Source organism: Fusarium oxysporum, chromosome XI (assembly GCF_013085055.1).
Source record: "Fusarium oxysporum Fo47 chromosome XI, complete sequence".
Classification (NCBI taxonomy): Eukaryota; Fungi; Ascomycota; class Sordariomycetes; order Hypocreales; family Nectriaceae; genus Fusarium; species Fusarium oxysporum.
The window spans coordinates 969,335-990,660 of record NC_072850.1 but is presented as its reverse complement, the minus strand read 5'-3'; the positions used below and the strand labels follow the sequence as shown (position 1 = coordinate 990,660).

General features: G+C 49.4%; 10 protein-coding genes across 10 annotated transcripts; 5 read left to right on the top strand and 5 right to left on the bottom strand.

Moving 5' to 3' along the window:
- Nucleotides 1-298: 298 nt before the first annotated feature.
- On the bottom strand, nucleotides 299-1,974 carry FOBCDRAFT_245045 (major facilitator superfamily domain-containing protein; the record flags this gene model as incomplete). The annotated part of the gene is made up of 5 exons (XM_054707494.1): nucleotides 299-883; nucleotides 934-1,328; nucleotides 1,409-1,539; nucleotides 1,588-1,695; nucleotides 1,751-1,974. 5 exons carry the CDS (start codon nucleotides 1,972-1,974, stop codon nucleotides 299-301), a joined length of 1,443 nt encoding a protein of 480 aa, XP_054563469.1.
- A 392-nt stretch (nucleotides 1,975-2,366) lies between these two features.
- FOBCDRAFT_170515 (ribonuclease E inhibitor RraA/Dimethylmenaquinone methyltransferase) lies at nucleotides 2,367-3,207 on the top strand. Its single transcript, XM_031192355.3, has 3 exons — nucleotides 2,367-2,489; nucleotides 2,543-2,875; nucleotides 2,925-3,207. The coding sequence occupies exons 1-3, from the start codon at nucleotides 2,442-2,444 to the stop codon at nucleotides 3,198-3,200; spliced, it is 657 nt and encodes a 218-aa protein (XP_031031201.1). The 5' UTR covers nucleotides 2,367-2,441; the 3' UTR covers nucleotides 3,201-3,207.
- A 199-nt stretch (nucleotides 3,208-3,406) lies between these two features.
- FOBCDRAFT_147854 (uncharacterized protein) lies at nucleotides 3,407-4,407 on the bottom strand (the record flags this gene model as incomplete). The annotated part of the gene is made up of 2 exons (XM_031192354.2): nucleotides 3,407-4,269; nucleotides 4,323-4,407. 2 exons carry the CDS (start codon nucleotides 4,405-4,407, stop codon nucleotides 3,407-3,409), a joined length of 948 nt encoding a protein of 315 aa, XP_031031200.2.
- Nucleotides 4,408-5,048: 641 nt separating this feature from the next.
- Nucleotides 5,049-6,097, bottom strand: FOBCDRAFT_147520 (mitochondrial carrier domain-containing protein; the record flags this gene model as incomplete). The annotated part of the gene is made up of 4 exons (XM_059608262.1): nucleotides 5,049-5,115; nucleotides 5,167-5,877; nucleotides 5,924-5,928; nucleotides 5,975-6,097. 4 exons carry the CDS (start codon nucleotides 6,095-6,097, stop codon nucleotides 5,049-5,051), a joined length of 906 nt encoding a protein of 301 aa, XP_059466166.1.
- Nucleotides 6,098-6,961: 864 nt separating this feature from the next.
- Nucleotides 6,962-9,522, top strand: FOBCDRAFT_281206 (uncharacterized protein; the record flags this gene model as incomplete). Its single annotated transcript, XM_031192352.3, has 5 exons — nucleotides 6,962-7,033; nucleotides 7,100-7,197; nucleotides 7,245-7,746; nucleotides 7,795-8,384; nucleotides 8,433-9,522. The coding sequence occupies 5 exons, from the start codon at nucleotides 6,962-6,964 to the stop codon at nucleotides 9,520-9,522; spliced, it is 2,352 nt and encodes a 783-aa protein (XP_031031198.3).
- A 219-nt stretch (nucleotides 9,523-9,741) lies between these two features.
- On the top strand, nucleotides 9,742-12,217 carry FOBCDRAFT_281205 (aconitase family-domain-containing protein; the record flags this gene model as incomplete). The annotated part of the gene is made up of 2 exons (XM_059611596.1): nucleotides 9,742-9,867; nucleotides 9,917-12,217. 2 exons carry the CDS (start codon nucleotides 9,742-9,744, stop codon nucleotides 12,215-12,217), a joined length of 2,427 nt encoding a protein of 808 aa, XP_059468046.1.
- Nucleotides 12,218-12,652: 435 nt separating this feature from the next.
- FOBCDRAFT_245040 (amidase signature domain-containing protein) lies at nucleotides 12,653-14,581 on the top strand (the record flags this gene model as incomplete). Its single annotated transcript, XM_031192350.2, has 7 exons — nucleotides 12,653-12,916; nucleotides 12,961-13,083; nucleotides 13,137-13,779; nucleotides 13,834-13,883; nucleotides 13,931-14,068; nucleotides 14,117-14,405; nucleotides 14,463-14,581. 7 exons carry the CDS (start codon nucleotides 12,653-12,655, stop codon nucleotides 14,579-14,581), a joined length of 1,626 nt encoding a protein of 541 aa, XP_031031196.2.
- Nucleotides 14,582-14,832: 251 nt separating this feature from the next.
- FOBCDRAFT_324204 (Alpha/Beta hydrolase protein) lies at nucleotides 14,833-15,745 on the bottom strand (the record flags this gene model as incomplete). Its single annotated transcript, XM_031192349.3, has 1 exon — nucleotides 14,833-15,745. The coding sequence occupies exon 1, from the start codon at nucleotides 15,652-15,654 to the stop codon at nucleotides 14,833-14,835; it is 822 nt and encodes a 273-aa protein (XP_031031195.2). The 5' UTR covers nucleotides 15,655-15,745.
- A 624-nt stretch (nucleotides 15,746-16,369) lies between these two features.
- On the bottom strand, nucleotides 16,370-19,263 carry FOBCDRAFT_170502 (glycoside hydrolase superfamily; the record flags this gene model as incomplete). The annotated part of the gene is made up of 5 exons (XM_031192347.3): nucleotides 16,370-17,273; nucleotides 17,575-17,681; nucleotides 17,727-18,343; nucleotides 18,400-18,686; nucleotides 18,739-19,263. The coding sequence occupies 5 exons, from the start codon at nucleotides 19,261-19,263 to the stop codon at nucleotides 16,434-16,436; spliced, it is 2,376 nt and encodes a 791-aa protein (XP_031031193.3). The 3' UTR covers nucleotides 16,370-16,433.
- Nucleotides 19,264-19,719: 456 nt separating this feature from the next.
- FOBCDRAFT_253985 (general substrate transporter) lies at nucleotides 19,720-21,304 on the top strand (the record flags this gene model as incomplete). The annotated part of the gene is made up of 2 exons (XM_031192346.2): nucleotides 19,720-19,871; nucleotides 19,924-21,304. 2 exons carry the CDS (start codon nucleotides 19,720-19,722, stop codon nucleotides 21,302-21,304), a joined length of 1,533 nt encoding a protein of 510 aa, XP_031031192.1.
- Nucleotides 21,305-21,326: the final 22 nt, after the last annotated feature.

Below are 21,326 nucleotides of genomic sequence, written 5' to 3'. Positions count from 1 at the left end.
CAAAGAGGCCAGACACTAGCCAGTTAGTGCCTTTTTTGATATTCACCTTAGCCGAACCAGGCTTCATGAATTATCCGAGATTAGGCCTGGAATCACTGAAAATTTGGGAATGTTAAGCCTTGCGGAAGACAGCCATGAATGGTTTAATCCGCTTGGGAAGAGATGCGACACCCGAATCTTAATCCATACACTGTTCGTCAAAGGTCCGCAAAAAGCTCTTTATTTGTTATCCATTTAAAGCTGCTCAATCTCGAGATACCGAATAACCAGACATGTTCGAATGAAATAACCTGAAACCTTACAGGGTAAACAAATTGATACCATCACCAGACTCGCGAAGCTTCTTGTTCGCCTTCTGCAAGCTAAATCTCATGAACACACAAGTCGCAACCGAAAGCGCCGAAAAGGCCATCATGAGCAGATTGGCCTTGATGTAGCGCGGTCCATCACTAGCAGGGAAGAAATAAGGGCTCCAGATATTACCAAGCTGGCTGAGAAGATTGATGATGGCAGTGGCGCACGCTCGCTTCTCAGGCGTCTGGTTCAGAGTTGAACTAGCCCAACTAAAGACCATCGCGTTGGATGAGAAACATCCGCAGATGTAAAGGAAAGCGGCCGCGTATCGAGCGGCGTTGTTGAGTGTGGCAACGGAGATGATGAAGCCGATGCAGGCGACTGCCTGAGGGATGGCGATGTGATAGCCTCGGTTTTTGCGACGATCGCTGGACCATGCTGTGGCGAAGGCAGTGGCCGTGGCGATGAGATAAGGAGGGGCAGTAAGAATGAGGGTAAGGGTGGTGTTGCCGAGCTTGAACCCCTTGACGATGGTGGGAAAGAAGCTGTTGAAGCCATAGGCACTATGGTTGGCCGTAAGCATGATGACCTATTCACTGTTAGCATTGTCATGAGGCGTTTTGGAACAGCCGGACTTACGAAGACCCAAGTTCGGAGATCCTTGACAGCCATCATCAAGCCTGCAAAGACACCGTGATCAGCATCTGGAAGAGAGACACGGTCTCTGTTGATACGCTCAACAGCCACCTTCTGTTCATCGTCCGAAAGCAGCCACTTCATCGCTCCAGTCTTTTGTCCAGGGAAGTCAGGCAGCACGAAGAAGGCAACGATAGCAGCCACAAAGCTTCCGGCGCCCTCGAGGATGAATAGCCACTGCCAGCCAGCCATACCTCTAGCGCCCTCAAGTCCTGATAGAACACCAGCGGCAATGAGACCTGAGAAGGCGGTGGCGAGGAGAACACCAGAGTATAGGATCGCGGTTCGAAGGGCAAGCTCCTTGCGAGGATACCAGCAGCTGAGCAGGAACATGGCACCTGTGCTCGAAGTTAGTGGATATGTTTGTGTTCAGCGGAAGGATGAGACATGCCTGGGAAGAAAGGTGCTTCTGCGATACCGAGGAAGAATCGGATGACGATCAAGTGAGTGTAAGTACCAGCCCCAGCAGTAGCGGCAGACACAATAGACCACAAAGCAGTCCAGACTGGGATGTACATCGATGGGCGGGTTCGAGTAAGGAGCATGTTGCTAATATGCGTTAGCCTTTGAGCTTCGAACGTGAAGGTGTCATTTTACCTGGGGAGTTGCATAAGCATGTATCCGACGTTCAGGATCGACACTGCAACATTAAACTGGTTACCCTTGAGACCAAGGTCCTGTTCAAAGCTGCTGAGACGTGCTTGTCTGAAGATTGTTAGTGATTGCTACCAAGTTTCCGCAGTACTTCGCGAGAACTCACGCGATATTATTTCGGTCGAGATAATTGAAGAAGTAAAGCAGCCAGACCATGGGCAGAAGAGTAAAGTCCAACTTGCGTACCAGACTCTTCTCATTGGCATCATACTGCTCATCCGTCATACAAAGTCCGTTGCTAATGGCCTCTTCAGCCTTGACTGGCATCTCATCGACGTGCTCCGACGAGAGGGAAAGCTCTTGCTTCTGCTCGGTCATGGCGACAGTCATTCTGAAGTAAGATGATCCAAGAACTGTTTGGTTGAACGGATGTCTCGAAGCCAAGCTGAAAACTTTGCTGTGAGCTTTATCGAAGTTAATTCGAGCGCACAAGTCCATCCTTATATCAATTTCGCCTCTTCGCTAGTCCCTTGAGCTAACCACTGCCAAAAAGTCTAATGCTGGACTTCCCCAGCCCATTCCCCAAAGTTCATACCCCGCATTTCCCCAGACTCGTTCGTTGAGTGTCTGGACTCGAGGAGCACTCCGTGAGACGGAAGAGTCCTCCTGGAGGAATTGACCAATAGGAACCAGCCCATTTCAATTCTTCCCCATGGGGGCTTAGCGCGTCTTTCAGTCTGGGCGGAACGCGGAGCTGTCCTCTTAGCTTTGAATCAAAACATCTAAGCATCGGCTTCTCAGCATACCTTCGCAAGCCAAGCTCCCACTGGCTCTTCATTTTACGGAAACAATTCATCATGTCATCCAAAGCCCGCGAGCTGTTGCGCAAGTTTACATCATGCGACGTAAGAGAAACCCCGCAAGTATTCCAGCTCCAACTCCCCTAACCATTTTCTAGATTGGAGATGCGCTGGTCAAGCTTAAGCATCCCAGAGGGGGCTTTCTTGATGGCATAAAATTGCGGTCTGTCGACTCGCAGACCCGTATCTTCGGCCCAGCTGTCACGGTGAAGATGGTTGAGGCAAATGATACAAAAGCACCCAAGCTTGACAAGCACTTCGTCGACCATAATGTGAAAGGTGGAGTCATGTATATCCATCAGCCTCCCACTGTTGCCTCTGCTTGCTGGGGTGGCCTCATGTCCACTCGCGCTAAGTATCTGGGTGCGGAGGGCGTTGTCATCAATGGAAGAATGAGGGATGTCAACGAGCATAGAGAGTTCAAGTTCCCTGTACGTATTGTTTCCCCATTCTTACTAAAGTTGAGCTAACTAGGTGCAGGTATTTTCCAAAGGTCAATCTATCTTGGGATCCAACACGTTCACCCGGGCCTCCGAGATCAATGTTCCGCTCCAGTTCAGCGGTGATCTGTGGATAAACCCGGGTGATATCTTGGTTGGAGACGCTGATGGTGTTGTTTCCGTCCCCCCCTCTCTGATAGAGCAGGTCGTGGCTTTGTGTCAAGAGCGAGCTGAGATTGATGAGAAGATGTTTGCGGAGCTTCGGAATGGCGCGGCTATGGGAGATTTGATCCGTACTATTCGTAAAGATAAATAGACCTCACACATGAGATTACCAATTACTGCTGCATATACTCAGACCAAATGCAGCTTCAAGGCGCTGTACCACCCCCCTGCAGTAGCATGTAATAGGCTGTTAGGGGTAATTAATGATGACAAGTAGTAGATATAGATATAAACCTCGACCTGATGTTCATTCTGTTCTGTTCTAAGTATTTGCGCAAGTGTATCTACGGTTTCTATCTAGCCAAACAATCTCTTTGGGTTATCGACCATCAACATGTGCCATTCTTGGTCCGACAACCACTCCCGCAAACTCCATAGCCACGCTTCATCATCTACCTCCAAGAATGGTGTCTCTTTCATAGCTTCTTCATGACTTCGCACCTTCATCCTCGGGGTATGCGGCCAGTCACTACCCCAAATGACCTGTCGTGGATTCGCCTCAACAAGAGCTCGTACAAGGAACTTCAGATCGCTGTAGTGTGGACTCTGCTCGCTGACGCGGTATGGAGCGCTGAGTTTCACATAGAGAAGACCGTCTTTGACGAGTCGTAGAATGGGTGCGAATCCTGGCTGTTGAGTTGGGTCTTGTCGGTACTGAGCTGGAAGCATACTCGGCGCCTTGAGTAGTCCGAAATGATCTGTGATGAGGGGCCGACCTGTTGGAGCAACTTCCTCTCGCACAAACGTCGCCAGAGTGTCCCAGAAGTCGGTTCGGATTGTTGTCATTGTGAGACTCCAAGAAAGTGACAAACGTGTTACCCGTCCAAGGTACGCACGGAGAGTCTTTTTCTGGAGTTCTACGTCTTCCATCGCGTTATAGTGATAGAGATTCACACGAAGACCACAAATTCCTGCGACCTGCATATCTCGTATTTCGTCATCAGTAGTATTCTCTGGGTCAATGACACCAACGCCTGATGTACTAGACTTTCCCAGCTGGGTGACGAAAGTCTTGAGCGAAGTACAGTCATCACCGTACGATAGCCCATGGGTAAGCACGGAATTGGTGATGCCAAGTTTCTGTCGGAAGGTCTTGAAGGACTGGACTGTTGCGGCTGGGGGCGTCAAATGACGGGTTGGGCTATAGGAAAAGGTGGACGCTGGGTATAGTGTTAATCGAGGCCTTCAAAGGTATGACATCAAGAGAACATACGCTCGAAGATATGGTGGTGGGTATCCCAGCCGCCATTTGGGAACAGCTCAGCTTTGGTGGACTTGGTGAGAACTTGGGTCGCCATATTTCTTCGCTGCGTGATACCTATTGAACGAGAGATCATTACTGGAAGGATAGGAAGACTTCTTCAGCTTGTGGGCCCAGAACAGTCCTTTCTGGGCCTTTTAGTCAATATTTTGAGCCCATTTCTCCAGCGGCGCGTCGGTCATGGAACCATCCCGATCAGCGGTGGCGGTCGTCGGAGCAGTCCATATCTGGTGGATCTAGCCCGATCAGATATGCGCTGGAGCGGAACGGACTACTCCTTGCGCTGGAAGCGTGAGCTCCATAGGAGTAACATGGAGGGCTGCCGGTCAATGATGAATTGACGGTCTAAATTGATTACAGCATTTACAAGCATAGATCGCCTAAAGTACAACGGAAATCCGACATCTCTAGTATTTTTGCTGCTGATGAAGCCTCCAATGCCTCATGTCCCCTCACCGCTCGGCTCTACTACCACTGGTAGGAAGGCCTTGGGGAACCCCCGAAACCAGTCTGATCATACATCGATTTTATCTGTAGCGGAACAGTGTTCAGTGTGGTTATATTTCCATTTGGGACATCAATGTTCAACCTGTGCCTCATGTTATAATCATCGGGAATTTATAAGCATGACTTCATTGACGCCACTGGAATTTCATTCGTGTCAAGTCGGATATAAAATCAAATGCATATCCTTCGATAGACATTTCGTTGAATTTCCAAAAATGCGAACATGCACATCGTATGCCTGTATACCATTAGCGGTTAACTTGTGAAGTACTATTGCTGACATACTTACGGTCCAACTCGTAAAAAGCTCGGTACCCATCCTCGAAAGATCCAAGTACCCCCTTCTGCCCGGAACGCTTCCCTTGCAGTAACTACCATACCTGTCCCTGCTGTAGACATAGAAGACATGACCCTTGTTTTGACAACATCCAGAGGATTCGTGATAGTCACCGCAACTACGGCTGCTAGAAACGCGGAAACAGCTTGTACTGCGGGTGACTCATCTGACTGGCTATAGTTGATGATACACCCTTTTATGATATCATAGCTTGCAAGCTGCCCTGCCGTTTGGGTCGCAGCACGTGTACAGTTAGGCAGCCATCCTCTCATGTAGGCGCCGATACCTTCTTCCCGTGCCATTCGCAACATTCCGTCGCCGACATGACGATAGTTGTGCCTTTGGTGAGATGGAAGTGACCCATCGTGCTGCATTCTCACATTTAGAACATCGGCAAAGTTACCAGCAATTCCACCCGCGAATCCAGAACACCACGCAGTGGCAAGGAGAGAGTGACTGCTGGGAGCAGGACCAGCCCTCGACTTGAGTTCCTCATATATGCCAAAACGAATGCCCGAATAGGTGAGTTGGCGCACAATTGATGCTGTTAGACCACTGTACAAGGCTGGTAAGCCTTCATCACTGATGATGGTCTTGACGGCCGAAGCAAACGACGGGGCCACATTCACTGTACGTGTCTGCAAACGGACCTGCACACCAAGTCTATCGTGAGTTGGTTGAGTAAAAGATGAATTATGGGAAAATTTACCTTGACTGGTAAGTTTGATTAGCTCCGTTCAACGTCAAGAAAACATGTTACTGTACCAAGATCAAGAGGATGAGTGACGCAAGCAGCCAAAGCGCTGGCACTACCGCCAAACCAAAATGGATATTTGATCTTGGTATCCCCTGTGGTTTTTTTGTGTGCTGAATGGAGGGTCATCGTCTCACAACCTCCGGTCCGCTGTATGTGGCCTTAAGTTCTCGATTCGTGAGGCCCAGTATATGGCTCGTTAATCTCAACAATATCATCAAGAGAATGAATAAAGAGTATACGAAGTCAGTCAGTTCCCCGTATCACATTTAAAGGGCAATGCTCGGAAATCGTGGTACCTCAGTTTTGGTCGGCGGATTGTCTGTTCGCCGATTAGGGGAATCCAAGAGTCGGCGACTGTTCATTTACAAGGATTTTTGCTACGGGCAAATATCACTCACGGCGGGGACCTTCAAGGTAACAGCGCATCAATTAGTCCAATCGAACGTGCCAGAAGACTGGCTGAGCCAATTCCGTGTACTTATGTTCATCAGCTTCAAGTGGTCAATCATCCGAGTTTGTCGGATGCAAGGAGCCTGATACCGGTGTCAACCATGTTTGAGAACATCTCGCCTTAGAGCCAAGATGAGAGGAATTTCTTTGATTAAAACCTTCTTAGGAGATACTATTAGCTACGTATTTATACCTTTTTCGAAAATGATATACCGCTCGTCTGGTAAGCATCATTACTAACTCCACCAAACTTCCCGGTCGTGAGCAATGGGAATATTCACAAGAAGCAGTTATTAACAGCGTTTACTCGGGTAAATATGGAAAGTTCAAATGCATTTTTTTTTATATCAAGACTGTCGTCTTGCAAGAGAATGTCGACGATAAGTTGGGTAGCTCATCTGGTGGCTCACACACGTGACGCATCTCTCAGCGGGGTCATCCACTGTCATCTTGAGCAATTGTCAGCTTCACCAAACATTCAGCAACAACAGCCAACCACGTCTTCCCCCTTGACTGACCCCTGTAAACCTGCCATCTCCCATGGCCACGCGTGTCAACGCACCTAAAAAGGTCCGCCTGGCCTGTCGACGCTGTCGGGTCCGTCGCATCAAGGTGAGAACCATTCCCTGCTCTCAGTACCCTCCAGACTAAAGTCCTCTTCTCCTTGGCTCCTGTTAGTGCGATGGTCAAGTACCTGCTTGCACCAACTGCGCGAAGGCCGGGCAGGTCTGTTTAGACGTGGACAGCCAGAACTCTGACGTTGTCATTCCTCGCAAGTGAGTACGCGTCACGATATCGTAGAGCGTTCATTGATACCTGCAAGTTTCGTCTCTGCCGCCCGCGAAAGGATACGATGGTTGGAAGACATCATCAAAGAGCGTCTACCAGACGTAGACCTCCGGTCTGGCCCTCAAGTTGATGCTTCGGCTGATCCAACAGCACCCTCCCAAGATGAGAGGATCCCGGAAGATGCAGACGTCTCAACATCGTCAATCCCACCAGTGACAACAGTCTCACGCAAGCGATCAGCAGAGGCGTCGGGACAATCTGATCAAGATGAATCCTTTCCAGAACGCGCCCATTCTGTCGCCGTCAACCTGGGCATGCTTTCTCTCAATATCGATTCACCTCAAAAACACTACCTTGGCTCAAGCTCGGGGCTTCTCTTCACAAACCTCATCGGAGCATCCCCGCCGAGTGTAGAGTCCACGCCCCAGGGCCCCCAAGGGGATAAGTATGCCGGAGAGCTTGAATGGAGTGATGATGTCGTTGCGCAAGATCAAAACAGGAAGTATCATCGAGAACTTTACAATCTTCTGAAACAAGTCAGTCCCTCCGCCTATAGTGCGTCGATGTACCCTAACTATCGATAGGAACTACCGTCAAAGCATAATGCTCTCGTATTGATACACGCATACATCCGTTGGATCCATCCCGACTTCCCCTTCCTAGAGCCCCTCTCTCTATTCAGTGCCGTTGAAGCCATATATTCCTGCCTTGATGGCATTCTGGAATGCGATATCTCTTCTCACGGATGGCCTGCTAATATGCCACCGTTTCGATGGAACGGAAGAGTGGTAGTCCCCCGAGTCTCCAATGAGGAGGGCGTCACAATGTCATCGGTTGCTTTTATTCTCTTTATGGTCTTCAACATCGGTGCCCTGGTCAAGGTGCGCTCACGTAACTACGACTTTCCGCCACAACGCTTTTACCGTGCTGCCCTTCATTTTTCGAAGGAAGGTTTTGCACATATTACCTTGTCCTCAATTCAATCTTTGATGATGCTAGTCATGCATGGTATGCTTACGCCAGCAGAGGTCAACCTGTGGACTTTGGTGCATCTTGGGCTTGCATATTGCGTTGAGACTGGTATACATCGGGAACAAAGCCAGCCGAACCCAGACGACTTTGCTATGCTGCAAGTCAGACGCTTCACCTTTTTTACGATATACTCCCTGGATAGGTAATGCTGCACAAGCTCGGACATTTGAGATCATGCTGACTGTGTCAGGTCCATTTCATCAATACAGGGAAGGCCGCTTGGCTTCAGGGACGAAACATTCGACGTCAAGATACCAGAAGCGTTATCGGATCCCGACGAGAATATGCAGGGGCCACTTCCGCCATCGTTCGTAACTGCAGTAACCCATTACTCGTCATACCATTTCAGATTGGACCGTATCGTGTCCGATATTAAGCTTCACCTGTATCACCTGCCCGGTGATTCTAGCTTCTTCCCATGGCCGGACAATCCCACGGAACAACAGACCAGGATTCAGCAGACTTTGCAAAATTGGTGGGAGGAGGTCTCAAACGATGCATTTGAGTATCCCAGTCTTGATAACCGACAACGGGAAGTCTGGAAGATAAAGCTCGGACTGAAGTACCATACAACGATGGTCTTACTCTTCCAACCATCCCAGGTCATTCGGCAACCCGCTTCAGAGGCGCTTCAAGTCTGCTTTTATAGTGCAGCTGGTATTCTAGACGGTTATCAACGGCTCCATGATCTTCACGGCCTTCATTTTGGATGGAGGGCGGTACAGAATATTTTTGCAGCTGGCGCGACCCTGATCTACTCATTCTGGACGTCGCAAGCTGTTCGGGAAAAAGCATCACCAGAGACAATGTCAAAGAATTTGCGAAGCTGCTCTACCCTCCTCACAATCGGCGGCGAGTGGTGGCCATCCGCAAGAAGTGGTCAAGCCAGCTTTGGCTCAGTCGCAGACCTGACTATGAAGAGACTGTACATGGCGGATGCATCTAACAAAGCTCCGCGACTATCTCTACAGCAAACCGCTTCCGGTAGACCAAGAGACGGAGCCGACATTGAAGCAACCGGAACTCAGAATCAGCCTCAATTCTCTGACGAGAATGGCCAAGCAGTGGCGATTGACACAAATGCAGCGTGGCAAAACCTGGACCTGGATGCTGGACACAACCCAGACCAATTTTACTGCCCGTCAATTGAGGGCGGATTCGACCCGGAAATCGAAATGTTCCTAGAGGACTTCAACAGATCCGATTTCACCTGGAGCTTTCCACTTAATGACAATCAAGATCTAGACCTCTTTGGAACGGACTCAAACCCAGGCTTCTGAGCTTGGGTGCTGTATCGCGATACTGTGAATTGCGGGGAACGGAGCAGTCCGTCAGCGGCGAGAAATGGGGTGCGGACTACTCCAAGCTTCCTTGGCTACCAGATGAAGATTTGTAGGGACCGGTTTGTGCGATAACAAATAAAAACATGCCGATTACCATGCAAGGGCAAAGAATTGTTTGACGCCAATTGCTATGCATATTCTGCAACTATTGCAAGAATGGCGCTCACAGTAACACGACTTAGCCTGCGACGGGTTTGCGCCGCCCGACAACGGCCATTGGCACAAGCGCGACGATGCTTAGCGACGCATTCATCTCATGTCGCATTGAGTCCTCTTGAGCCAGTCAGTAACTCTTCTCATCTCTTGATGCCAATTGCTAATTGGGTCACAGTACAATGCTCTTGATTATACCTCGCGACTCGAATCCCTCCGCCGCGTCCAAGGCGCTAATAAACGACCCTTAACCCTCTCCGAAAAGCTCCTCTACAGCCACTTAATCCACGACAACGATGATTGGGTCCTCGACCAAATAGAGCGAGGAAAGACAATCCTCCGCCTACGACCCGACCGCGTTGCTTGCCACGATGCGACAGCGACAATGGCTCTTCTTCAATTCATCAGCGCTGGTCTGCCCAGAGTCCAAGTACCCACATCCGTTCACAGTGATCATCTCATCGTGGCAGAGTACGGAGCGAAGAAAGACCTTGAGCGCGCTGCGGGTGATCATCGCGAAGTTTATGCCTTTTTGAGCAGTGCCGCAAAGAAATATGGTATTGGGTATTGGAAACCTGGTGCGGGTATTATACACACTACTATCTTTGAGAACTACGCTTTCCCGGGTGGTTTGTTCATTGGTACAGACTCACATACTCCTAACGCTGGCGGAATGGGTGTTCTTGGTATTGGAGTTGGCGGCTCCGATGCTGTCGATGCGATGGCCGGAATGCCATGGGAGCTTGTCTGTCCGAAGGTCTTGGGAGTTCGGCTTACAGGAAGCTTGTCGGGATGGGCCTCTTCCAAGGACATCATCTGCAAGCTTGCTGGCATTCTTACTGTCTCTGGTGGAAAGGGCAAGGTCATCGAGTTCTTCGGTCCGGGTGCTGAGACATTGGGCGCCACAGCCATGGCGACTGTTTGCAACATGTCTGCTGAGGTTGGATCAACATCATGCATCTTCCCTTACTCACAAGCCATGGCACGATATCTTGCAGCGACTAAGCGAGAAGATATCGCACGCTATGCTGACGGTTTTACTGAGACATTGCTTACTGCCGACCGTGGCAGTGAGGACTACTACGACCAGGTCATTGAGATTGATCTCTCAACGCTTGAACCTCACATCAACGGCCCCTTCACCCCCGACCTCTCACATCCCTTGTCCCAGTTCAAGACACGAGTTCAGGAGAGTTCCTGGCCCTCTAGGATCAGCCATAGCATGGTTGGCAGCTGCACGAACAGCTCATACGAGGATCTCGAGAAGGTCTACGACTTGGTTCAACAGGCCAAGAAGGCAGGCATCGACCGGCCCAGAACACCGTTTATGGTAAGCCCTGGCAGCGAACAGATTCGTGCAACTGCAGAGGAGAGCGGTATCCTACCTAGTCTAAGGGAGGCTGGAGCTGTTGTTCTCAGCAACTCTTGCGGACCCTGCGTTGGGCAGTGGGACAGGAAGGACGTGGATGTTGCTGGAGCAGAGGACAACTCGGTCATTTCCAGCTTCAATCGCAACTTCACTGGTCGCCATGATGGAAACCCCGCGACACATTCCTTTGTCACATCTCCGGAGATCGCCACTGCTTTCGCTTATGCCGGCGATTTATCCTTCAATCCCATGCACGACACCATTCCCATTGACGAGTCCGGCAGCTCCAAACACTTCCGATTCACACCACCTGTAGCCAACGAGCTTCCAGAAAGCTTCATCGCTGGTAGCGATCTGTTCCAGCCACCTGTTTTAGAAGATACCTCAGATTACAAAGTTGCCATCGATGAAGGCAGCGATCGCCTGGAACTTCTAACGCCCTTTAAGCCCTGGAAGCCAGGCCAAGCAGAAAACATGGAAGTCCTTATCAAGGTCTCAGGAAAGTGCACCACCGATCACATTTCTCCCGCGGGGCCATGGTATAACTATCGCGGTCATCTGTCCAACATCAGTCATAACATGCTCCTCGGCGCAACGAATGGATTCCTCCCTGATGCCAGTTCACTAAGCATGACTGGCAAGACACGAGATCCTACGGACGGTACCATCAAGTTCGTTCACAAGGCAGCGAGGACAATGAAGGACGCTGGTATTAGATGGTGTATCATTGGTGACAACAACTACGGCGAAGGTAGTTCTCGGGAGCATGCTGCGCTAGAGCCCAGGTTCTTGGGCGGTGTGGCAGTCATCGCAAAGAGCTTTGCTCGAATCCATGAGACGAACTTGAAGAAGCAGGGGATGTTTCCGTTGACGTTTGCAGACCCAGCAGACTATGACAGGATACAGGAGGGTGATGTAATAAGTTTACTGGACGTTGATGGCGATGCGCTTCAGCCGGAGAAGCAAGTTACGATGAAGGTGGTGAATAGGGATGGGACTGAGTGGATGGCGCAGCTGAATCACTCATATCATACGCACCAGCTTGCCTGGTTACGTGCCGGAAGTGCTCTAAATCACGTCAAGAAGACGATCTTAGGCAGCGCGGCTTGAGGGATGCATCGTGGGTTAGGATCCGGTGGGTCAGGCGTTGGCGTTGATCATGTATTCAGTTAAAGTTGTTGGTGATAGGCATAAATAATCCAATACTGTAACTTTAAGTCTTAAAGAAACGTAAATTACTAATTTTATGCTCGTTTTGACCTCCACGGAGTTCCTTTTCACATAAGCTGGTCATCCGATGTGGAGAAACATAAGCAACGTAATCGCCATGATCTTACCAATCGTTGAGGACTAGGCCCACCGCTGCTGGCTGTTCATAACGTTACATACAAGACAACCTGCAATGCGCCGGGAACCGTGATGTATGTATTGTGATAATCCTTAAATAACACAACATCTCTCAAGAACCCTTATTCACATATTACCAACCAGTCCCTCGCAACAGCCGAAGTCATACACAACACCATCTGGTCTCGATCGCATACGATGAATTGGCAAGACATTGCCGAGGAATCTCAAGCTAAAGTGCTTAACTCCATCCCTAACCGCTGGCGATTAGATGTCAATCAGTATCAAGACCTCAAAGATATCACCAATGTGCCGTACATCTGCGGCCTGCTCACTGAAGAGCAGCTCAAAATCACGGAACTCACAGCCACAGAAATAGTCAAGAAAGTTGAGACTCGCGAGCTGAAATCAGTGCAACTCTTGGAAGCATTTGCTGGACGCGCTGCTATCGCGCATCAACTGGTCAGTAATGTAACTACATAATGGTAATTGTCTAATGGCAGTAGGTCAATTGCCTGACCGAATGGTTCTATGAAGAAGGCCTCGCACAAGCAAGAGAGCTTGATGAAGCGCTAGAGAAGGGTGGTCATCTGAAGGGTGTACTGCATGGTGTTCCTATCGCTCTCAAGGTAAGCTATCTACCAGCCACAATCCCTTACCTACACTCACTCTCGCTGCTAAGGATATCCATTGCGTTGCAGGCCATGCTTCGACAATGGCTTTCGTCTCAGGCAGGAACAATATCGTCAGCCAGGATTCCGCCGTCGTTGCTGCCTTGCGAAATGAAGGCGCCATATTCTTCTGCAAGACCACCATGCCTCAATCAGCTATGGCAATCGAGACGGTCAGCAACCTCTGGGGTCGCACGTTGAACCCTTCTAATCGGGACCTGAACGCCGGAGGTAGTTCTGGAGGCGACGCTGTCCTGGTAGCTATGAAGGGTACACCTCTCACGCCCTCGACTGATCTCGGCGGATCGATTCGTGTACCAGCTGCTTTCAATGGACTCTATGCTCTCAAACCAACAGCTGCACGAATCCCAAAAGGTGGGATGCCGGACCTTGGTCAGAGTCTGATTCAAGTGTCCTTTGGACCTATTTGTCACTCCATTGAGGATATGGAGTTACTAACCCGAGTCATCAATGCTCATCCTCACAACAGATTCGATGTGACTTGCGCGCCTGCTCCATGGAGGAGGATCGACGCCCCAGAAGGGAAGCTGAGGATTGGGCTGATGAAATGGGATGGTGTGGTGAAGCCTCATCCACCAATTCTTCGAGCATTGGAGCGTACCCAACAGCTCCTGATAGCAGCTGGACACGAGGGTAAGTCCAGATTTGTTGCGAACTAAGGATGTTATAATTAACTTTTGTCTTAAGTTGTTGACTTCAAGCCGCCCTTCGACTGCTGGCAAGCTTTGAGGACCACCGTAAGTACCTCTTATCTAACCCGGTATAATGACTGATATGATTCAAGTTCGACATATACTATCAAGGTGGAGCTGATGGGACCGTCGCTGCACTTGAAGAGTCTGGTGAGCCCATAATCCCAGCGTTTGCCGACTTACTCAAGGTCTTCAATGTTCGGAAACTTCCCGCTTCAGAGATTCTACAGGTAGGTCGAAACACAAAAGCTTGTTACTTCTAGTCTGACTATCAGTAGTTGAGTGCCAAGGTACGAGACTACAAAGAGCAGTTCCTGGCAGCATGGGATAAAACAGCCAATGACGGCCGTCCTATCGACGTCTTGATATGTCCTCCGGCACCCGGCGTTGGTTATCCTCATGACTTCAATACATACTGGGGATACACATCGCTCCTCAACCTAATCGACTATCCTTCTGCGATATTGCCGATACCAGGACTCAAGGTCAGCTCTGAGCAGGATCCTCTTGATTTGGAATACGTACCGTTGGACACCAATCCCTACGATAAACCCAACCACGAGACTTGTACGTAAGACCCTTATGTTACTACACATACGGATGCTAATTATGCACTGGTTAAAGATGACCCCAGCCTTGTCGAGAACCAAGCAATAAGTATACAAGTGGTCGGTCGTCCTTTCGAAGACGAAGAACTCATTCAAATATCCTCGAGTCTTGATGCATTGTTTCGCGGTCTCTAGAAGCAACCTCTGCTTAATTACGATTACAGGGCTGAGCTCAATTACAGATTTTATATTGGCTTGATCACTTGTTGCTAGCAAGTGGAGAATTGTGTAGTAAAGAGTGGAAATACTCTCTGATATTTATAGCATTATATCGTATTAAGCATGAACTTGTAAACTGGTCGCCTCTGTATAGCCCCACCATGGTATCGATCACTTTCCCTGCGTCCGCTGCTAGTCAAAAAATCCATCTCGTAGGTTGAACATCCTCAAGCGCGGTTGAAACCACCGCTCTCCCGGATCCTGTTCAAAAACTTGAGTACAGCCGGTGTTACCTCCTCAGGCCTCTCCATCATAGGCGCATGTCCAACACCCTTGACAGCAACAACCTCGCCATCCTCAAAGTTCGACGCGACCCAGCGAGCTTCCTCAATAGGGTCAGCCCAGTCAGGATCGGCATCTCCATAGACAGCCAATACTGGAGCCTTGACTTTGCTGATGTACGGTGCGACAACAGCGTGGTCGGTAGATAGTGTAGCGTGGAATGCCTTCCAGCGACCAGGGCCTGTCAACATTGCGATGGTTCTGTCAACTCGCTCTTGAACCTTATCACCAAGACCGGGCCAGAGCTTAGGGGCATATGACTTCCAGATCATAGGGCCGATAGGCTGACGCATCGACAGGCGGAAGAGACTAGCCACAAGCTTGCCAGTTCCGGGACGAAGGAATGCTCCCAAGAGAATAAGGCCAGCAACCTTTTCGGGATGGCTTCCAGCAGCGATCGTAGCAGCAGCACCAGATAGAGAAGCCCCGGCCAAGACAGCGGGTCCTCCACCGTAAGCATCAATCAAGGTAATGAGATCGTCAGCGGTGGCTTCGTCGCCATAGCGGTTAAAAGTAGTGCTACTATCGCCGTGACCTCGGAGATCAACCATAGCGACTCGGTAGCCAGATTGGCGAAGCTCGGTAGCCAGAGCCTCGTATGCGTCGCGAAAGTCTCCCATGGCGGGGGAGCAGATGACAAGCGGGCCTTCGCCAGCGATGTCAACGGCGAGCTTACCACCGTCTGTTTCAATAAATTTGACAGTCATTGTGAGTGTGATTGGTGGGTTATGTAGTAAGTGTAAGTAGAGAGAAGTTGTTGAGCGTCGCGAATTTTAGTTTGTAAGTCTTGAAAATGATGTATTTGTGAGATTGTTGATGATGAATATTTCTAACCATAAGCAGGACAACACAAGATATTTATAGCCAGACTCGAATCCTTTCGACGAATGCTTATGATTACTTCCGTGCCTCTGCGCTGCATTTTCGGGTCTGTAGGGCGAGCTTCGACCGATAATGCGATCAGACAAGACGTCGATTGGCTCGCACAGAAGCACGAGAAAATGCCGAAACTAACGCGAGACCAAAGGATTCGGCCGGACTGCTTTTGCTCTGTGTGATTGGTTATGTCAACTGTTAATGCTCGGTCCTTCTATTTTCCGTTTCGGTGATCATTGCTTCTGCGTGATAAGATAAGGTTTGTCTTATCTTATCTCTTGCTTATCTTGACTGCAGGGTAGTGAATGTGACATTTTTGTGCTCTAGGACTTCTCGATAGAAACAGTGCCTCCAATGCGACTCTTTGTTCGATAACTTGTCTAAGATCATCTTAGTCCACATCAGCTTAATACCCTTACTTGCAGTTCTCGACATCTCTGCGAGGGCTATCTCACCCAACTGTTTACCTCCTTATGATCTTGACGCTCTTGACGCAGATTGGCCGCAAAATATCTTGATGCCAAATCACGAGTCAATTTCCAGAACGTGTAAAAAGATGATCTTCTTTAATGTGAGAGAAGATAATTACGAACATGTCTATTAATCAAGCTTAGATCCCAGGAAGTTTCAATCCCACCAATCTCTCACAAGCATCAACAACCCGTTCCTGCAACTCAACCTCACCACACTGAGGAGTGGGCTCTGCTAGCTTCCTCTTGGGCTCAAAATATCTCCCTGTCAAGCTTTGATCATAATCTCCCTCAGCCAGCATAACATATGTGTCAACTCCATCCTCCAGCTTATCTGGCCCATCCTCACCTCCAAGTTTCGTCGCAACCCAGCCTGGATGGACAGACATGACGGATGTGTTGTTGAAGCACCTGGCGACTGCGTTTGCGAGCAATATGACATGAAGCTTTGAGTCGCAGTATGCGGGAAAGTCCTGGAATTGAGAGTCGCCTCGCTCGAGCCAGAAAATATCCTTGACGCTTGTATCGGCCTCGGCGTGTAATTGAGACGCGATGTAAATGAGTCTCTTGGGAGGTGTTAAGAGACAAGTGAGGATATAAGGCGCGAGCACATTCACGGCGGTCTGAGCTGGAATACCGGTGTCGGGAGTCTTCCGGAATGGTCCAGCCATCATGCCAGCATTATGAATAATTGCATCGAAGGTTCCGACGGCGTTGACTTCCTCGGCGAGCCTTTTTGTCTCCGAAACGAGTGTCAGATCCGCTGCAAAAGCACCAGCTGCCCCAGGACAATTTGCTTTGGCATCTGCTGCGCGTTGAGCGTTGCGTGCATGAAGATAGACGGTATGATTGCGCTTGACAAGTTGCCGCGCAGCTTCAAGGCCTAAACCATCGGCGGAACCAGTAATGAGAATGCGAGCCATCTTTATAAAGTAAATTGAAAGTGAATCTAGTTGTTGAGCAAAAAGGTCATGGGTTTTCTTGTCAATTTGTAAGTGCATGTCAATGAGAATACGAGAAAATTCTTTGAAACTTGGCACCGAGCTCCGTGCCGCAAAAACGTCAACTGCCGGAATTCCATATCCAGATTTACTCTTAGCGTCGTTCTTGAACCCGCCTTGAGGTGCAACCTCGGCGTTGCTAAGCTCGTTTCAGTTGACGATTTCCGCGCGAGTTGTGGATAGCGGATATACCGGACTTTGAACACGACCGGGAATGGGTCTGGCAGATGAAACCCAACGCCGACATGCGGCTATGGGCCTGCCGGATCATTTTGCTCACCGAGATACATAGATAAGGGAACCTATCTTCAAGATTGGCCTTGCGCTGCATTGATGGTGTTTTCAGTATCTTGATGTACCATGTGGGCTCTATCTGATCGCGGTCTTCTAATCGGTCATGTCTATCAGCTTTTATCTACAGCTTCAACTGACTTCCCTTCCGATGATCAACGAGCTGCCTCAACACCAACGCCGATTTCTTCGGCGTCCGCTCCAAAGTCTTGTAATCTGTAAAAGTCACTCCAAACCTTGGCCCATAACCATCAGACCACTCAAGATTGTCCATCAACGACCACGCAAAATACCCCTCAACAACAGATCCATCTTCACCAACCGACCTTCCAATCGCGTCAAGATGATCTTCAAAATACTTGATCCTATACTCATCCTGCACAGATTCCTCGCGCGTCATCTTATCCTCCCCAGGGCAAGGACATCCGTTCTCTGTGATGATGATAGGTTTACCGTAAAGACGATATACCCGCGTGAGATGTTTACGGAAGAGGTCTGGGCAAGATCGGAGCCAGTGCAGACCACTTTCCAAACCGACAGGTTCGCCGGCCTTGTTGGTTTGGAGTTCGTCGAGGTTGCCGATGTAATCCGTGTCCGGTGCTGGAGAGGACTTGTGGCGTGCGAATTGGGAGGTATAGTAGTTCATGCCATAAAAGTCACTTTCTGCTGAGCGAAGAAGTTTGAGATCATCGGATGTGAACTGTGGGAGGCGGTCTTTGAGCTGATCGCGCATGCACTTTGGGTAATCTTGTCCCAAGCTTGGCAAAGTTAGCATGTCATGAACAGATAGCAAAGAAATCTGGACAAGGCTCACAAGATGGGGTTGGCAAACCAACCGATATGGAACTGCATCCGTCTCTCAGCAGCTTCACTGTCTCGCGGGTCGCTACTATCCCATGGCTCGTAGTAATCTCCATTCAATGAGATTCCTATTTGGCCTTTCTGTGATGGACGGAAGTCTTGGTTGTAGGCTGCGACAGCACGAGCGTGGCTCATGATGAGAGCCTTGCCAACGATCCATGGTTCCGTTGAGGTGTCACCTTCTGTCGACTGAGGATTGATACTGCTTCGCCCTGGAGCATTTCCTCCAGTCGCATAGCCCTAGAACGTATTGTCAGCAATTGACTGTTGTCTTCCCGAATGAACAACTTACGAATATCGAGACGATCCAAGGCTCATTGAGTGTAATCCAATGCTTCACCCGATCACCAAACCTCTCGTAACAAAGCCTCGCATATCTCTCGAAATCCTTTTGAGACTCTTCAACATCCAACCATCCACCATACCTCTCATGCAATGCCTGCGGTAAGTCCCAATGATAAAGCGTGACCCATGGCGTGATACCTCTCTTCAGACACCCGTCAATAACCCTATTATAGAAAGCAATACCAGCTTCATTAATAGCATCATCTCGTCCACCGAGAGGAATAACACGAGACCACGAAATCGAGAAGCGATACATATCAGATCCATATCTCTTTAAAAGATCAAGGTCTTCTTCAAGCCGGTGATAATGATCGCAGGCAACATCGCCATTTGCACCTTTTGTTCGTGTCGGTTCAAGATGGCAGAAGACATCCCAGATTGAAGGACCGCGACCATCTTCTGCGACGGCACCTTCAATCTGGTACGATGCCGTTGCGAAGCCAAGTTGGAAATCTTTTGGAAGAGAAGGCATTGTCGTCTTTTCCAATCAATAGTCAATATAGAATTATTGACCGAAAGAAGTTACAACTTCGGCATTCTTTATACCGTGGAATTACGGGCCGATAAGATAATACCCAACTCGTCGTGATTGTCGATCGCGGTGAAATTCGGTTGATCCGCTGAGTAGTTTCCCCGACGGTGAGGGGTTTCTTCGAATAGCGCGATGCTCTATTTCCCCGTTTCCCCGTAGCTTCATTGAGCAGACCATTCCCCACGGGGAAGTTGGAGGCTAAGTCGAAACGGGGCTTTTTCGCTGTAACCTTGGTCATGGCATGTTTCTGAACCGAATCTTTCTCTCTTCAGTGTTGCATTGTGTATATAAGTATGCTAGAGATCGCCGAGTTTATCACAAGACTGTAAACACATCATCAGTCAATCTTGACGACTCTTCTTCACCTAGTTTCACGGCAGCTGTAATAACGTCAACATGGCTCCGAAAGCGGCGCACGCCACTGAAGATATTCAGTCTCCCATTGACCTCACCACTGTTCCACCGTTTTGGAAACGCAAGAATGGCATTCTTTTGTATTTCTTGCTTACTTCCTCGCTGTTTGCTAGTATGGCCCTTGGCATTGATGGGTAAGTCCATCCCCAATCTGCAATTTGCTATATATACTGACTCATTGTGAAGCTCCATGACCAACGCCCTCCAGACCCTCGAGAGCTGGCAAGATCGCTTTGGACACCCCACTGGCTCCAAACTTGGCTTCTTCGGTGCTTCCAACGCCATCGGAGGTGTTATACCGTTCATCTTCCTTGGTTGGATCAGCGATGTCGCCGGTCGTCGTGTCCCAACTGCGATGGGATCGGTCATCATCATCGCTGGTGTCATGGTTCAACTCTTTGCGACCTCGCTCAATATGTTCATCGGCGGCAAGATTGTTCTCGGAATTGGCTCCTCGCTTATTCAAATGGGTGCTCCAGTCTTGGTCACCGAGCTCTCGCATCCCAAGGAGCGTGTCCAAATCACGACGCTTTACAACACCAACATTGTGCTGGGTTATGTCATTGGTGCATGGGCGACATACGGGTGCTTTCGCATTCCCAACCAATGGTCATGGAAGCTCCCCACTCTGGTTCAAGTTGTTCCATCCGCATACCAGCTCATCCTCATCTTTTTCTGCCCGGAGTCGCCTCGTTGGCTGATCGCAAAGGGCAAGGTTGACAAGGCTCGGGAGATTCTGATCAAGTACCACGGTGAAGGCGATTCCGACAGCGAATTGGTCAAATTCGAATGTGCTGAGATTCAGCAAGTCATTGCTGAAGAAGCTGAGCAAAACATGACATGGAAGGAGTTCTTTTCATCTATCCCCAACCTCAAGCGCATCGCACTATGCTTCGCTACGGCGCTGTTCAGTCAGAGCTCTGGCAACCTGCTTGTCTCCAACTACTTGACACAGATTCTGAAAGACACGGGTATCGAGGCGGAGAAGGACATCACTCTCGTCAACGGCATGGTTACTCTCTGGCAGTACATCGTTGCTATCACCATGACTCTTCTGGTTGACAAGTTCAAGCGCCGCACTTTCTTCCTCGTGGGATCCGGTGGTGTTCTTGTCACGTTCATCATGTGGACCATCGCCGCCAAGCAGTACCTTGAGGGGTCCTTGGCGGGTGGGCGAGTCGTGTTGGCCTGCATCTTCCTATTTCAAGGCTTCTACACTTTCGGATGGACAAATCTGGTCGTTACTTATCCTCTCGAGATCGTCACATATCAGATGAGAGCCAAGACTTGGGCATTCGTACTGCTCACTATTCAGGTCTCCTCTATCTTTGGTGGCTACGTCAACCCGATTGGCCTGGAGGCTATTGGATGGAAGTTCTACATCTACTACTGTGTCTGGGTCGCTATCATCTTCTTGGTCGTCTACTTCTTCTTCGTTGAGACATCTGGACCTACGCTGGAGGAGCTTACGTATCTGTTTGAGGGGAAGGATGCGAAGCAGGAAATGGTCAAGGAGATTGAGGTTAAGAAGGAGGAACATGACTTCATTCATGAGAAAGGAGTCTGAAGGGCATAATGAAGGTGGCAAA

Bases quoted from the DNA above. Each gene is read 5' to 3' on its own strand.
- FOBCDRAFT_170515 (XM_031192355.3), top strand. From the start codon at position 2,442: ATGTCATCCAAAGCCCGCGAGCTGTTGCGCAAGTTTACATCATGCGAC. The intron at 2,490-2,542 runs GTAAGAGAAACC...ACCATTTTCTAG, and splicing joins GCAAGTTTACATCATGCGAC to ATTGGAGATGCGCTGGTCAA. The intron at 2,876-2,924 runs GTACGTATTGTT...AACTAGGTGCAG, and splicing joins ATAGAGAGTTCAAGTTCCCT to GTATTTTCCAAAGGTCAATC.